This window comes from Oncorhynchus nerka, linkage group LG24 (genome assembly GCF_034236695.1).
Source record: "Oncorhynchus nerka isolate Pitt River linkage group LG24, Oner_Uvic_2.0, whole genome shotgun sequence".
NCBI lineage: Eukaryota > Metazoa > Chordata > Actinopteri > Salmoniformes > Salmonidae > Oncorhynchus > Oncorhynchus nerka.
In genome coordinates this window covers 3,396,303-3,414,226 of record NC_088419.1, presented here as the reverse complement: position 1 = coordinate 3,414,226, position 17,924 = coordinate 3,396,303, and the positions used below count along the sequence as shown (strand labels likewise).

Genomic DNA, 17,924 nt, shown 5'->3' with positions numbered 1-17,924 from the left:
ATTACGGGTATTGTGATGTCATTACGGGTATTGTGATGTCATTACGGGTATTGTGGTGTCATTACGGGGTATTGTGATGTCATTACGGGGTATTGTGATGTCATTACGGGGTATTGTGATGTCATTACGGGTATTGTGATGTCATTACGGGGTATTGTGATGTCATTACGGGGTATTGTGATGTCATTACGGGGTATTGTGGTGTCATTACGGGGTATTGTGGTGTCATTACGGGTATTGTGATGTCATTATGGGTATTGTGATGTCATTACGGGGTATTGTGATGTCATTACGGGGTATTGTGATGTCATTACGGGTATTGTGATGTCATTACGGGTATTGTGGTGTCATTGGGTATTGTGGTGTCATTACGGGGTATTGTGATGTCATTACGGGGTATTGTGGTGTCATTACGGGGTATTGTGGTGTCATTACGGGGTATTGTGGTGTCATTACGGGGTATTGTGGTGTCATTACGGGGTATTGTGGTGTCATTACGGGGTATTGTGGTGTCATTACGGGGTATTGTGGTGTCATTACGGGGTATTGTGGTGTCATTACGGGGTATTGTGATGTCATTACGGGGTATTGTGGTGTCATTACGGGGTATTGTGGTGTCATTACGGGGTATTGTGGTGTCATTACGGGTATTGTGGTGTCATGGGGTATTGTGGTGTCATTACGGGGTATTGTGATGTCATTACGGGGTATTGTGATGTCATTACGGGGTATTGTGGTGTCATTACGGGGTATTGTGATGTCATTACGGGGTATTGTGATGTCATTACGGGGTATTGTGATGTCATTACGGGGTATTGTGAGGTCATTACGGGGTATTGTGATGTCATTACGGGGGTATTGTGATGTCATTACGGGGTATTGTGGTGTCATTACGGGGTATTGTGGTGTCATTACGGGGTATTGTGATGTCATTATGGGGTATTGTGATGTCATTACGGGGGTATTGTGATGTCATTACGGGGGTATTGTGATGTCATTACGGGGTATTGTGATGTCATTACGGGGTATTGTGATGTCATTACGGGGTATTGTGATGTCATTACGGGGTATTGTGATGTCATTACGGGGTATTGTGATGTCATTACGGGGTATTGTGATGTCATTACGGGGTATTGTGATGTCATTACGGGGTATTGTGATGTCATTACGGGGTATTGTGATGTCATTACGGGGTATTGTGATGTCATTACGGGGTATTGTGATGTCATTACGGGGGTATTGTGATGTCATTACGGGGTATTGTGGTGTCATTACGGGGTATTGTGATGTCATTACGGGGTATTGTGATGTCATTACGGGGGTATTATAGATGTGTAGATTGGAGTGGATTTGTATTGATTTAATCCATGTTAGAATAACTAACGTGACAAAAGGTGGAAAAAGTCAAGAGGTCTGGAAACTTTCTGAAGGCAACGTACTAAAAACATGTTGCACATATTAATTTATTTCTACAATCCCCCCCCCCCTCTCTGATTGTCCTAGTGTGACCCCCTCTCTGATTGCCCTAGTGACCCCCTCTCTGATTGCCCTAGTGTGACCCCCCTCTCTGATTGCCCTAGTGTGACCCCCCTCTGATTGTCCTAGTGTGACCCCCTCTCTGATTGCCCTAGTGTGACCCCCCCCTCTGATTGTCCTAGTGTGACCCCCCTCTGATTGCCCTAGTGTGACCCCCCTCTGATTGTCCTAGTGTGACCCCCTCTCTGATTGCCCTAGTGTGACCCCCCTCTCTGATTGCCCCAGTCACGGACCAGGATGTCTTGCTCCCTCCCAGGCAGACTAAATAACTTTTTTGCCCGCTTTGAGGACAATACAGTGCCACTGACACGGCCCACAACCAAAACCTGCGGACTCTCCTTCACTGCAGCCGACGTGAGTAAGACATTTAAACGTGTCAACCCTCGCAAGGCTGCAGGCCCAGACGGCATCCCCAGCCGCGCCCTCAGAGCATGTGCAGACCAGCTGGCTGGTGTGTTTACGGACATATTCAATCAATCCCTATACCAGTCTGCTGTTCCCACATGCTTCAAGAGGGCCACCATTGTTCCTGTTCCCAAGAAAGCTAAGGTAACTGAGCTAAACGACTACCGCCCCGTAGCACTCTCTTCCGTCATCATGAAGTGCTTTGAGAGACTAGTCAAGGACCATATCACCTCCACCCTACCTGACACCCTAGACCCACTCCAATTTGCTTACCGCCCAAATAGGTCCACAGACGATGCAATCTCAACCACACTGCACACTGCCCTAACCCACCTGGACAAGAGGAATACCTATGTGAGAATGCTGTTCATCGACTACAGCTCGGCATTCAACACCATAGTACCCTCCAAGCTCGTCATCAAGCTCGAGACCCTGGGTCTCGACCCCGCCCTGTGCAACTGGGTACTGGACTTCCTAACAGGCCGCCCCCAGGTGGTGAGGGTAGGCAACAACATCTCCTCCCCGCTGATCCTCAACACGGGGGCCCCACAAGGGTGCGTTCTGAGCCCTCTCCTGTACTCCCTGTTCACCCACGACTGCGTGGCCATGCACGCCTCCAACTCAATCATCAAGTTTGCGGACGACACAACAGTGGTAGGCTTGATTACCAACAACGACGAGACGGCCTACAGGGAGGAGGTGAGGGCCCTCGGAGTGTGGTGTCAGGAAAATAACCTCACACTCAACGTCAACAAAACTAAGGAGATGATTGTGGACTTCAGGAAACAGCAGAGGGAACACCCCCCTATCCACATCGATGGAACAGTAGTGGAGAGGGTAGCAAGTTTTAAGTTCCTCGGCGTACACATCACAGACAAACTGAATTGGTCCACTCACACTGACAGCATCGTGAAGAAGGCGCAGCAGCGCCTCTTCAACCTCAGGAGGCTGAAGAAATTCGGCTTGTCAACAAAAGCACTCACGAACTTCTACAGATGCACAATCGAGAGCATCCTGGCGGGCTGTATCACCGCCTGGTACGGCAACTGCTCCGCCCTCAACCGTAAGGCTCTCCAGAGGGTAGTGAGGTCTGCACAACGCATCACCGGGGGCAAACTACCTGCCCTCCAGGACACCTACACCACCCGATGTTACAGGAAGGCCATAAAGATCATCAAGGACATCAACCACCCGAACCACTGCCTGTTCACCCCGCTATCATCCAGAAGGCGAGGTCAGTACAGGTGCATCAAAGCTGGGACCGAGAGACTGAAAAACAGCTTCTATCTCAAGGCCATCAGACTGTTAAACAGCCACCACTAACATTGAGTGGCTGCTGCCAACACACTGTCATTGACACTGACCCAACTCCAGCCACTTTAATAATGGGAATTGATGGGAAATGACGTAAATATATCACTAGCCACTTTAAACAATGCTACCTTATATAATGCTACTTACCCTACATTATTAATCTCATATGCATACGTATATACTGTACTCTACATCATCGACTGCATCCTTATGTAATACATGTATCACTAGCCACTTTAACTATGCCACTTTGTTTACTTTGTCTACATACTCATCTCATATGTATATACTGTACTCGATACCATCTACTGTATGCTGCTCTGTACCATCACTCATTCATATATCCTTATGTACATATTCTTTATCCGCTTACACTGTGTATAAGACAGTCGTTTTAGAATTGTTAGTTAGATTACTTGTTGGTTATTACTGCATTGTCTGAACTAGAAGCACAAGCATTTCACTACACTCACATTAACATCTGCTAACCATGTGTATGTGACAAATAAATTTGATTTTGATTTGATTTAGTGTGACCCCCCCCCTCTCTGATTGCCCTAGTGTGACCCCCCCCTCTCTGATTGCCCTAGTGTGACCCCCTCTCTGATTGCCCTAGTGTGACCCCCCTCTCTGATTGCCCTAGTGTGACCCCCTCTCTGATTGCCCTAGTGTGACCCCCTCTGATTGCCCTAGTGTGACCCCCCTCTCTGATTGCCCTAGTGTGACCCCCTCTCTGATTGTCCTAGTGTGACCCCCCTCTCTGATTGTCCTAGTGTGACCCCCTCTGATTGTCCTAGTGTGACCCCCTCTCTGATTGCCCTAGTGTGACCCCCCCTCTCTGATTGCCCTAGTGTGACCCCCTCTCTGATTGTCCTAGTGTGACCCAATTTGTACCCTGGATAAGAGCCTCTCTTAAATGTAAATTGTCCTAGTGATTGTCCTACCCCCCCTCTCTGATAGGCCTAGTGTGACCCCCCTCTCTGATTGTCCTAGTGTGACCCCCCTCTCTGATTGTCCTAGTGTGACCCCCTCTCTGATTGTCCTAGTGTGACCCCCCTCTCTGATTGTCCTAGTGTGACCCCCTCTCTGATTGTCCTAGTGTGACCCCCTCTCTGATTGTCCTAGTGTGACCCCCCTCTCTGATTGTCCTATTGTGACCCCCCCTCTCTGATTGTCCTAGTGTGACCCCCTCTCTGATTGTCCTAGTGTGACCCCCCCCTCTGATTGTCCTAGTGTGACCCCCTCTCTGATCGTCCTAGTGTGACCCCCCCCTCTGATTGTCCTAGTGTGACCCCCCCCTCTCCAAGGGTTACTGCAGCTAGCACTACCTGGGTGGGGGTCTATTTCAACCCAACTGATAAGACTTGTCATATTGCTACTTGTAGTATCTAATTGGTCTCAATACATTTCATGATGTGTAGCCTAACGTGAGCAGCTATGTGTCCAATCTGTCCTTATTACTGGGTAGGCGTATTAATATCTCTAGGAGCTGATCCATCATCAGTATTGTGAAATATTTTTTTATATGCATCGTTAAAATTCCCTGTAAGTCTCAATTGGCCATCTGGAAACCGGTCCGATGTGGTCCTAGTCCAGGCATACCTTTCTCTGGTCGCGGTGCAGCTGAGGCTTCCTGATTGGCTCTTGGTACAACTGCTGTCTCCTTATTTGCTCTCTGCGGCAGCGGTGCGTCATTATTGGTCCTGGCATCCAGGGGCGGCAGCCCGGCGCTCTCGACTGAGAGAACGGCGTCCAAGGCTCTCTGAGGGTCGAAGGCACACTGCAAGGCAGCCTGGGTAAGGACCGACTCTGGCATGGCATCACCGAGCACCGCACGCATCAGGTCCAGACACGAGTACAACTTGCCTGTGGAGACACACACACACACACACACACACACACACACACACACACACACTGTTAATTCAGGGGTTCCAATAAGAGTTAAATCATGTTACAAGTGGGGGGTTAAGGGTACCTTGGTCCAGGGGTTGAGGTAGTGTGTGAGGGGGAGGGGGGGGGTTAAGGGGTTGAGGTTGGTCCAGGGGTTGAGGTTAGTGTGTGAGGGGTTGGGAGGGGAGGGGGGGTTAAGGGTACCTTGGTCCAGGGGTTGAGGTAGTGTGTGAGGGGGTGAGGGGGTTAAGGGTACCTTGGTCCAGGGGGTTGAGGTAGTGTGTGAGGGGGTGAGGGGGGTTAAGGGTACCTTGGTCCAGGGGTTGAGGTAGTGTGTGAGGGGGTGGGGGTTAAGGGTACCTTGGTCCAGGGGTTGAGGTAGTGTGTGAGGGGGTGAGGGGGTTAAGGGTACCTTGGTCCAGGGGTTGAGGTAGTGTGTGAGGGGGTGAGGGGGGTTCAGGGTACCTTGGTCCAGGGGTTGAGGTAGTGTGTGAGGGGGTGAGGGGGGTTCAGGGTACCTTGGTCCAGGGGTTGAGGTAGTGTGTGAGGGGGTGTTAAGGGTACCTTGGTCCAGGGGGTTGAGGTTGTGTGTGAGGAGGTGAGGGGGGTTAAGGGTACCTTGGTCCAGGGGGTTGAGGTAGTGTGTGAGGGGTGAGGGGGGGGTTAAGGGTACCTTGGTCCAGGGGTTGAGGTTGTGTGTGAGGGGTGGGGTGGGGGTTAAGGGTACCTTGGTCCAGGGGTTGAGGTTGTGTGTGAGGGGGTGGGGGTGGTTAAGGGTACCTTGGTCCAGGGGTTGAGGTAGTGTGTGAGGGGTGGGAGGGGAGGGGGTTAAGGGTACCTTGGTCCAGGGGGTTGAGGTTGTGTGTGAGGGGTGGGGTGGGGGTTAAGGGTACCTTGGTCCAGGGGTTGAGGTTGTGTGTGAGGGGGTGGGGGGTGGTTAAGGGTACCTTGGTCCAGGGGTTGAGGTAGTGTGTGAGGGGGTGGGAGGGGAGGGGGTTAAGGGTACCTTGGTCCAGGGGTTGAGGTTGTGTGTGAGGGGTGGGAGGGGTGGGGGTTAAGGGTACCTTGGTCCAGGGGGTTGAGGTTGTGTGTGAGGGGGTGAGGGGGTTAAGGGTACCTTGGTCCAGGGGGTTGAGGTTGTGTGTGAGGGGGGTTAAGGGTACCTTGGTCCAGGGGGTTGAGGTTGTGTGTGAGGGGGTGGGGGGGTTAAGGGTACCTTGGTCCAGGGGGTTGAGGTCGTGTGTGAGGGTGGGAGAGGTGTGTATGGCCTCATCTTCCTCCATCTCCTCCTCCTCTAGGGGTGGCTCAACGTTGGGTCTCTCCTGCCTGCTGGAGTAGATGAACTGGGCTGCTGTGGACACCACAGAACACACAACGGAACACTCAACAGCCAATCACAGTGCTTGGCAATGTCAACAATGTGTCACATCCAGTGTTCTGAGTTCCGATGCGGTGGCCTTTTAGAGACCAGGAGGGACGATGTTACTGAAAGATGCAGTAAGTCAAGTCAGAAGATAACAGATTCATTACCAACAGCAGGTGCAAAGTACAGCAAAATGTCATCACGTTTTGAAGTCAACTTTCCTCTCTTTGTCTAACAACACTTTACTGAATCTAGCAAAGTAGTTGTGGGTCAGAGTGCAGTATTAATTTAGCTTCATAGCACACACGTTTTGGTTAGCACGTTTCTCACACCGGCTTCTGACAAGGAGGGAGCAGGCCTGCCAAGGAGGGAGCAGGCCTACCAAGGAGGGAGCAGGCCTACCAAGGAGGGAGCAGGCCTACCAAGGAGGGAGCAGGCCTGCCAAGGAGGGAGCAGGCCTACCAAGGAGGGAGCAGGCCTGCCAAAGAGGGAGCAGGCCTGCCAAGGAGGGAACAGGCCTACCAAGGAGGGAACAGGCCTGCCAAGGAGGGAGCAAGCAGGCCTGCCAAGGAGGGAGCAGGCCTGCCAAGGCAACAGCAGGAGGGTCTCCTAGCAACACGTGCCACGGAGGGAGACGCGACAATAGTTAGGGAACATCTAATCATTCCAGGGTTTTTATTTATTTTTTACATTGTAGAATAATAGTGAAGTCACATGAAAACTATGAAATAACACAATGTGGAATCATGTAGTAACCAAAAACAAAGTAGCCACCCGTTGCCTTGTTGTTTGCATCCTGTTTGCAACAAGGCACTTTAATAACATATGGCAAAGTTTGTCCTGAATGAGGGGTTGAATCTAAATTAGACCTTATTTGGTCAGAAGCACTGGGCGATGTCGGGAATGAGATGCCATTTCAGACACACAGTCTAAGGCAGGACTCCCAACTAGCGACCTGGGGGTGATTTATTTGGCCCTTAAATCCTGAGCAATATAAATATATATATAATATCCATACAGCTCTTTTTTTCCTTAATTTTCCACCATAATTTGCAAATAAATTCATTTAAAATCCTACAATGTGATTTTCTGGATTTTTTCTTCTCATTTAGTCTGTCATAGTTGAAGTGTACCTATGATGAAAATTACAGGCCTCTCTCATCTTTTTAAGTGGGAGAACTTGCACAATTGGTGGCTGACTAAGTACTTTTTTGCCCCACTGTATATATAAATTAAATGTAAATGTAAATATATATAATATCCATACAGCTTTCTTTTTTTTCTTAATTTCTTTTTCTTTCTTTTTGGACATTAAAAAAATTAAAAACACCAGAAAATCAGCTCCTTGTGATTTTACTTTTGGAAATCGGTCCCAAACTATTCCCACGACAGAGAGATATGTGATCGCATATCAAATGTAAGCAAGGTTTGAAATTATGTTTTAGTTAAATATCTCTGTTTGGGCCTTTTGCGGTCAAAAAATTATAATACTAATATGAATGAATCTAGTTGATGATCCTTGATTTAAGGTTATACATTGTGTATTTATTATTACTGTTTTCTTTCTCTCTGATTTTACTTAGTGTAACAGATAGCAGGGGATTATTTCTCTGTTTTCTTTCATGTGTACTGTACTGTGTGTAACAGATGTACTAGGGTAGTGTAACAGATAGCAGGGGAGATACACTATAAAGAACATGTGTACTGTACTAGGGTAGTGTAACAGATAGCAGGGGAGATACACTATAAAGAACATGTGTACTGTACTAGGGTAGTGTAACAGATAGCAGGGAGGTACACTATAAAGAACATGTGTACTGTACTAGGGTAGTGTGACAGACCTGTAGCAGGGGAGATACAGTAGTCATCGTCAACAGACTGTCCATACAGATCGTCATCGTCAAGGTCTGCAGAAACACCAGGGAAAGGGATACAGTTAACAGAGGCAGCTAGCTAGCTAGGTTACACACAAACATCGTAATCACTCTCACTCTCTCTCTCTCACACACACACTGGCTGCCTATCATTTGGCCTAGTCAGCAACTCTGCCTGGCTGGCTGGCAGCTTTTATGAGGCCTTTACTGGTGGACTGGATACACACCAGTATCTTTCAACTTTGGGAGAGCAGATCTCTTTGACTAAGCAGTTCAAGAGGAGAATAATTATTCTGTCAACAAATAAATAAACATATTAAAAAAAAACATTTTTTTGGCATACTAAGACAAAAAGAAACGTGGCAGTGTAAATGATAACACATTTGTGAAAGAAATTAAGGCATTTATTAAAATGCTGGAATTAAATGCTGCAAATAAACAATTAACTACATTTAGAAGGTCTTCAGACCCCTGAACGTTTTCCTCATTTTGTTACGTTACAGCCTTATTCTAAAAAGGATTCAATTGTAGTTTTTCCTCATCAATCTACACACAATACCCCATAATGATATCACAATACCCCATAATGACATCACAATACCCCATAATGACATCACAATACCCCATAATGACATCACAATACCCCATAATGATATCACAATACCCCATAATGACATCACAATACCCCATAATGACATCACAATAACCCATAATGACATCACAATACCCCATAATGATGGAAGCAAACAGAGGTTTTTAGACATTTTAGAAAATGTATTAAAATTAAAACTGAAATGTTACATTTAAATAAGTATTTAGACCCTTTACTCAGTACTTTGTTGAGGCACCTTTGGCAGTGATTACAGCCTCGAGTCTCCGTGGGTATGATGCTACCAGCTTGGCACACCTGTATTTGGGGAGTTTCTCCCATTCTTCTCTGCAGTTCCTCTCAAGCTCTGTTAGGTTGGATGGGGAGCGTCGCTGCACAGATATTTTCAGGTCTCTGCAGAGATGTTCGATCGGATTCAAGTCCGGGCTCTAGCTGGGCCACTCAAGGACATTCAGAGACTTGTCCAGAAGCCAATCCTGCATTGTCTTGGCTGTGTGCTTAGAGTCATTGTCCTGTTGGCAGGTGAACCTTCGGCCCAGTCAGAGGTCCTGAGTGCTCTGGAGCAGGTTTTCATCAAGGTTCTCTCTGTACTTTGCCCCGTTCATCTTTGCCACAATCCTGACTAGTCTCCCAGGCCCAGCCACTGGAAAATACCCCCACCGCATGATGCTGTCACCACCATGCTTCACCATAGGGATGGTGCCAGGTTTCCTCCGGACATGATGCTGTCACCACCATGCTTCACCATAGGGATGGTGCCAGGTTTCCTCCGGACATGATGCTGTCACCACCATGCTTCACCATAGGGATGGTGCCAGGTTTCCTCCGGACATGATGCTGTCACCACCATGCTTCACCATAGGGATGGTGCCAGGTTTCCTCCGGACATGATGCTGTCACCACCATGCTTCACCATAGGGATGGTGCCAGGTTTCCTCCGGACATGATGCTGTCACCACCATGCTTCACCATAGGGATGGTGCCAGGTTTCCTCCGGACATGATGCTGCCACCACCATGCTTCACCATAGGGATGGTGCCAGGTTTCCTCCGGACATGATGCTGTCACCACCATGCTTCACCATAGGGATGGTGCCAGGTTTCCTCCGGACATGATGCTGTCACTACCATGCTTCACCGTTGGGATGGTGCCAGGTTTCCTCCGGACATGACGCTTGGCATTCAGGCTAAAGAGTTCATCAGACCAGAGAAGATTGTTTGTCATGGTCAGAGCTCTTTAGGTGCCTTTTGGCAAACTCCAAGCGGGCTGTCATGTGCATTTTACTGAGGAGTGGTTTCCGTCTGACCACTCTACCATAAAGGTCTGATTGGTGAAGTGCTGCAAAGATGGGTTGTCCTTCTGGAAGGTTCTCCCATATCCACAGAGGAACTCTTGAGCTCTGTTAGGGTGACCACTGGGTTCTTTGTCTCCTCCGTGACCAAGGCCCTTTTCCCCCGATTTCTCAGTTTGGCCGGTCAGCCAGCTCTAGGTGGTTCCAAACTTCTTCCATTAAAGAATGATGGAGGCCACTGTGTTATTGGGGACCTTTAATGCTGCAGAAATGTGTTCGTACCCTTCCCCAGATCTGTGCCTCGACACAATCCTGTCACGGAGCTCCACAGACACTTCCTTCGACCTCATGGCTTGGTTTTTGATCTGACATGTACTGTCAACTGTGGGACCTTATATAGACAGGTGTGTGCCTTTCCAAATCATGTCCAATCATCTGAATTTACCACCGGTGGACTCCAATCAAGTTGTAGAAAACATCTGAAGGATGATTAATGGAAACAGGATGCGCCTGAGTTCAATTTCGAGTCTCGTAGCAAAGGGTCTGAATACTTATGTAAAAAAGGTATCGGTTTTATTATTTATAATACATGTTCTAAAAACCTGTTTTCAAATCGAATTTCAAATCAAAATTGTATTTGTCACATGAGCCCGAATACAACAGGTGTCGACCTTACCGTGAAATGCTTACTGACAAGCCCTTAACAGCACAGAAGAAAGAGTTTCTTAATAAACTAAAGTAAAACAAAACGTAATTAAATCAAAAAGTAACAAGAAAAATTACACAACAATGACAAGGCTATATACAGAGGATACCTGTACCGAGTCAATGTGTGTGGGTACAGGTTAGTCAAGGTCATTTGTAAAGTGACTATGCATAGATAATAAACAGCGAGTTTTCGCTTTGTCATCATGAGGTATTGTATTGATGAGGAATAATGATAATAATTGAATCCATTTTAGAAGAAGGCTGTAACGTGTCAAAATGTGGAAGAAGGGAAGGCGTCTGAACACTTTCCGAATGCCCTGTATACATACAACTAACATTTTGGGCAATTCAACCAAATTCACATAGAAATGTGAGTTATAGATCTGTCATTCTCAATGAAAGCCAGTCTAAGAAAAGGTCAATATGTTCTATGTACACTATTTCTATGCTTCCTGTTCTTAAGTTTAGTTTTTTTGCTTCTTTTACTTGAAGTTTTGTACACCAGCTCTAAACAGCTGAAAACACTATACTTTTGGTTATGGAAAATAGATTTCTCAGCGGTTTAGATGGTTGAATGATACTCTACATTACACTTGCTTGTTTTGTCACATTAACTGAAATAAGGCAAACTATTAGAATGTTTAGCAACCAAGAAATGGTGTTGCTATTTTTGAATAGTGCAGCTTTAAATACGGTTCATGGTTCGTTTCCTTGCCGCGATACTAATGAGTATCGCGATACTTGTATCCTACTGGCCAGCTTCAGTGAGTGGAAGTTGAAAAGCTAACTAGCTAGCAAGCAAGCTAACTAACTAAGCAATAATATTGACACATATCGGCCGATAGAGTTGACTTAGTTCATTAAATGAACTAAATAGTTCAACTCAGTTCTCTGAAATATATTCCTCTGTGTTAATGTTAAGGCACCAATTGCAATTGACAGCCCAAATAGGACACGACAGCAATAAACCCTTATCAAGCCTTATCAAGCTAATCGGCTAACGTTAGCTTGCTAGATAACACGTTGGTTTGTTCGGGCATCGGAGGGTCCAAGCACTTTCACAGCATCTAACCTTCATCATAGTTGTAGCCTCGGACATTTCTGTGCCGGGACATGTTGCCTTTATTACTTCTCCTTTCGGCCGTGTTGAGGCGGTTTTTTGGCTCACAGCGTTTGTTGTAACATGTCATGCGTCCATATAGGAATAGGCGAAGCGAGAGGTTTTACTCCGCCGCATAAAAAAATCTGTCCACGAAGTGGAATAGTTTGTATGGAGGTCAATGAAAGTTCAACAAAATATATATAATTACTTATTTGCTACGTGAGATTATTTTTGATCGAATAGAATTATCGTTAATGACTAGATTGTTACGAATGCACAGATATGAGTGGACGAGTTTATTTTAGATTTCCCCTTGTCATAGAGATAGATAGATGACTCCTAATGAATATCGCCAGTTTTAGCATGGGCATTGTCATAGAGGGCTTCCACTATTTTAAAGTATTCAACTGGGTGAGGATTCCTATGAGTTGGGAGCAATCAGCCAGTGAAGAAAAATCACATTAACTATTTTAAAATGGAAATTGCGTCAATGACGCTGCCCATGTTGTCATAGACCCTGTGATGATACAGAGACAAAGATGAGTCAACTATATATCTCTATGGCCTGTTGTTCACACGCTTATCTTCCCTCTCATTGGCTAGAATGGTCCCACCTGATCTCGCCTTCCGTCCATCTTTTCGGACATGTAAATTCCACTGTTAGAGCGGTGACTCGAATATCTTTAATGTAATAGACCATCTTTGATGCGTCTCTCTTTCCGAGAGTCATTAACCCCTTTTTATATATATATATATATATAACCCTACCCGAGTTCAAATAAAACCGAACAATGTTTTCCCTTATCCCCCGGTTGTGTAAACATATTTTGCTGCAAAAGTGTTTACATTCATAGATATATTACCACTTTAACTAAAACGGTGCAGAATAAAGCCTGGTTTGAGGAGGGTGGAATTCCACCAATCCAAAGAGAGGAAAAAGCCTTTGCGCTCTGTGGACAACGAATCCCATCATTAGGACAGAGACGTAGGCGTCTCGTCATTGGCCGTGTTAGAGAGCATACAATCCATGAAGCATTGTGGGTAAATGGTGACTGATTGACTGATGATACAAATAATAATGAGTAGTTATTTTATGATGCAAGTTGATTTGTAGATCCGTCCGTCGGCAATCTGCGGCATTGTCGAACAAACCCGTTATAAGCAGTATTTCTGGCCAAATACCCACCTCTGCACAAGACGGTAGAGTAGAGCGCGCTCCTGTTGAGCGGTTGAAAACAACAGAGGTTAGAGTGAGGGAGGCGGTTTATTAGTGACATTGACCTTACCATTTGTGATTGAACTATTTGCACATCGTTACAACACAGTATATAGACCTAATATGACATTTTAAATGCATTTATTCTTTTGGAACTTTTGTCAGTGTACTGTTTACTGTTAATTTATTTATCGTTTATTTCACTTTTGTATATTATCTATTTTACTTGCTTTGGCAATGTAAACATATTTATCCCATGCCAATAAAGTGTCTTTAAATTAAAATGATAATTTAAGTTACTTCTAAACGCAGAGCTAGGGTCTGTCACACTGCTCCAATCCTAACTGAAATCCTGGCCAAGAGAAAGATAAATACCGATCTGATGTCAGAGCAACGTTAAAATACGGTAGGGCGAAACCTCTTCAGTAGCATTACGGCGACGCTATAATGCATCTAGTCCACCAACAATACGAACATTTACTTTAACTTTGATCATTAAAATTCTAGCATCAAAGCTGTTCCAAAGACAATTATATTCCCTCATCAATATATATTTTTTAAAACAGCTCCATTTTATTTTTTATTTTTTCCATTTCTGAAAAACAAGAAAACCACACATTACTGTGCAGGTTGTTTTCTGTCGGCTTTTCCAAGGAAACGTCACCTTCTGAGCTCATGCAGCTTCAGCCTGTGTTTCTGGAAACCACCCGTTTGACGGTTGTGACTAGAACAAGTTCAGCTATGGACCAAAAGTTGCCTGTTTGAGTCGTGGCAGGGACACATGTAGAACTTTAGCTAAAGCTAACCCTTTTCCTAACCTTAACCTAATCCTCCTAACCTGCTCCTTTAGTTATCCTAACCTTAACCTAATTCTCCTAACCTGCTCCTTTAGTTATCCTAACCTTAACCTAATCCTCCTAACCTGCTCCTTTAGTTATCCTAACCTTAACCTAATCCTCCTAACCTGCTCCTTTAGTTATCCTAACCTTAACCTAATTCTCCTAACCTGCTCCTTTAGTTATCCTAACCTTAACCTAATTCTCCTAACCTGCTCCTTTAGTTATCCTAACCTTAACCTAATTCTCCTAACCTGCTCCTTTAGTTATCCTAACCTTAACCTAATCCTCCTAACCTGCTCCTTTAGTTATCCTAACCAGCCAAAACCCCTTTAGAAACTGAGCGTGTCTGAGCGTGTCTGCCAATCTGGTGCTAACACCCACCCACTGCCCTGGCTGAATGGTATGTATAAGGTGGTGATGATGGTGATGGTGATGATGATGATAATGATGGTGGTGGTGATGATGATGATGGTGGTGATGGTGATGATGATGGTGGTGATGGCCTACATAGGCGTACAGAGGCCCATTATCAGCAACCATCACTCCTGTGTTCCAATGGCACGTTGTGTTAGCTAATCCAAGTTTATCATTTTAAAAGGCTAATTGATCATTATAAAACCATTTTGCAATTATGTTAGCACAGCTGAAAACTGTTGTACTGATTAAAGAAGCAATACAACTAGCCTTCTTTAGACTAGTTGAGTATCTGGAGGGAGCATCAGTATTTGTGGGTTCAATTACAGGCTCAAAATGGCCAGAAACAAAGGCCTTTCTTCTGAAACTCACCATCACCATCATCACCATCATCATCAAACTCATCAGTCTATTCTTGTTCTGAGAAATGAAGGCTATTCCATGAGAGAAATTGCCAAGAACTGAAGATCTCGTACAACGCTGTGTACTACTCCCTTCACAGAACAACGCAAACTGGCTCTAACTAGAATAGAAAGAGTGGGAGGCCCCGGTGCACAACTGAACAAGAGGATAAGTACATTAGAGTGTATGAGAAACAGACGCCTCACAAGTCCTCCACTTGCAGCTTCATTAAATAGTACCCGCAAAACACCAGTCTCAACGTCAACAGTGAAGAGGCAACTCCGGGATGCTGGCCTTCTAGGCAGAGTTGCAAAGAAAAAGTCATCTCAGACTGGCCAATAAAAAGAAAAGATTAAGATGGGCAAAAGAACACAGACACTGGACAGAGGAACTCTGCCTAGAAGGCCAGCATCCCGGAGTCGCCTCTTCACTGTTGACGTTGAGACTGGACAGAGGAACTCTGCCTAGAAGGCCAGCATCCCGGTCTCCTCTTCACTGTCGACGTTGAGACTGGACAGAGGAACTCTGCCTAGAAGGCCAGCATCCCGGAGTCACCTCTTCACTGTTGACGTTGAGACTGGACAGAGGAACTCTGCCTAGAAGGCCAGCATCCCGGAGTCGCCTCTTCACTGTTGACGTTGAGACTGGACAGAGGAACTCTGCCTAGAAGGCCAGCATCCCGGAGTCACCTCTTCACTGTTGACGTTGAGACTGGACAGAGGAACTCTGCCTAGAAGGCCAGCATCCCGGAGTCGCCTCTTCACTGTTGACGTTGAGACTGGACAGAGGAACTCTGCCTAGAAGGCCAGCATCCCGGAGTCACCTCTTCACTGTTGCTAGTATTGTCAGAGGTCACCTTGGAGTTCACAACAACAACAAAAACATAGATTATTCTGTCTGGAATTGTTACTCCCCTGACCTGACCTCCCCCAGTACAACTAATCCTGTCCGAATGGAGTTTATGAGGTTGGAATAATGCTGTGAAAATGACGATAATGTACTTTTAGTGTTAGAGCTGTTTGAAAAGACCGCGTGAAATTTCAGCTTGACATCACCAGGTAGTATTAGTTGTTAGACCAATAAGAAAGAGAGTTTTGCCCTCCTCTCGGCCAATCACAGATAGTTTTCAGGTTACCCATCTCTCCCATTAGGCCGACAGTTTCTTGCAAAATTTCTTGCTTGAGAAATTTAATTTAGCTATGAAGCTATTTTTTTGTTTATTTTTGACATTTAAATGTATTTTTTACTTCTTTTTTACCCAGAAATGATTTGATATCGAGATAAAGAATAACTGCATTGGATCTTTAATCCCTTCTATTTAATAAATATATATATATATATCTGCCAAAACCAGCTACATGTAATGGATAAGAATGAAGAGTCTAGTTGTTGCTTTTTATATTGAGACAGGTTTTAAAAGTCAGGCTTAGGAACAATGACTCAAGAAATGAGATTTGGTGTAACGGGGTCGCAAGCTGTGCATGGAAACACACACACACACACACACACACACACACACACACACACACACACACATGCACAAACAAAGCCTCCAACCCAGACGCACCTGTGTTCTAGAAGGGTGTGTGCAGCCACACACACACACCCTTCAAAGGTCAACCCAGTCGTGTGAGCCCACCCTGACCACAACACACACATACACGACACTCAGACAGAGACAGCGTTTCAGACGGACCCAGTGACATCACTTTCTTTCCATCACCACTGGCTGAACAAGTTGGGGGGTTGAGTTGAGGGAGTGAACACGTCTGATTTCAGAATGACACCCTATAGCCTACACAAGGGCACCATCCGAGGCTCTGGTCTATAGTAGTGCACTATGTAGGGAATAGGGCTCTGGTCTATAGTAGTGCACTACATAGGGAGTAGGAACCTGGTCTATAGTAGTGCACTATGTAGGGAATAGGGCCCTGGTCTATAGTAGTGCACTATGTAGGGAATAGGGCTCTGGTCTAAATTAGTGCACTATGTAGGGAATAGGGCCCTGGTCTATAGTAGTGCACTATGTAGGGAATAGGGCTCTGGTCTAAAGTAGTGCACTATGTAGGGAATAGGGCCCTGGTCTATAGTAGTGCACTATGTAGGGAATAGGGCCCTGGTCTATAGTAGTACACTATGTAGGGAATAGGGCTCTGGTTTAAAATAGTGCACTATGTAGGGAATAGGGCTCTGGTCTAAAGTAGTGCACTATGTAGGGAATAGGGCCCTGGTCTATAGAAGTGCACTATGTAGGGAATAGGGCCCTGGTCTATAGTAGTGCACTATGTAGGGAATAGGGCTCTGGTCTAAAGTAGTGTACTATATAGGGAATAGGGCTCTGGTCTAAAGTAGTGTACTATATAGGGAATAGGCTGTCATTTGGGATACACACTTCTCTATCTAGGCCACTTTCTGACAAACTGTCACCTGGAACAGAGGCCTGTTCATTGTAAAGGTCTCCAGCGTTTACCAGGTGTCTGCTCTTTATTGAGCCATACAGGGTAGATTATCAGACTGTCAGTGTATCTGATGACCATACAGGGTAGATTATCAGACTGTCAGTGTATCTGATGACCATACAGGGTAGATTATCAGACTGTCAGTGTATCTGATGACCATACAGGGTAGATTATCAGACTGTCAGTGTATCTGATGACCATACAGGGTAGATTATCAGACCATACAGGGTAGATTATCAGACTGTCAGTGTATCTGATGACCATACAGGGTAGATTATCAGACTGTCAGTGTATCTGATGACCATACAGGGTAGATTATCAGACTGTCAGTGTATCTGATGACCATACAGGGTAGATTATCAGACTGTCAGTGTATCTGATGACCATACAGGGTAGATTATCAGACTGTCAGTGTATCTGATGACCATACAGGGTAGATTATCAGACTGTCAGTGTATCTGATGACCATACAGGGTAGATTATCAGACTGTCAGTGTA

The 17,924-nt window shown here is 45.6% G+C and overlaps 1 protein-coding gene across 2 annotated transcripts in view; it reads right to left on the bottom strand.

Annotated features, from left to right (window-relative positions):
* Positions 1-12,336, bottom strand: part of LOC115124220 (HBS1-like protein) — a 94,368-nt gene extending 82,032 nt beyond the window's left edge. Inside the window, exons 1-4 of one of the 2 annotated variants that reach the window (XM_065008546.1) lie at positions 12,067-12,336; positions 8,353-8,418; positions 6,365-6,499; positions 4,858-5,121 (exon numbers count right to left, since the gene is read on the bottom strand). In XM_065008546.1, coding sequence (XP_064864618.1) covers positions 4,858-5,121; positions 6,365-6,499; positions 8,353-8,418; positions 12,067-12,184 — 583 coding nt within the window. In that variant the 5' untranslated portion in view covers positions 12,185-12,336. Of the gene's footprint in view, positions 1-4,857; positions 5,122-5,404; positions 5,433-6,364; positions 6,500-8,352; positions 8,419-12,066 lie in introns of those variants that run through there. The other variant, XM_065008547.1, reaches the window with a different exon arrangement.
* Between the last annotated feature and the right edge of the window lie 5,588 nt (positions 12,337-17,924).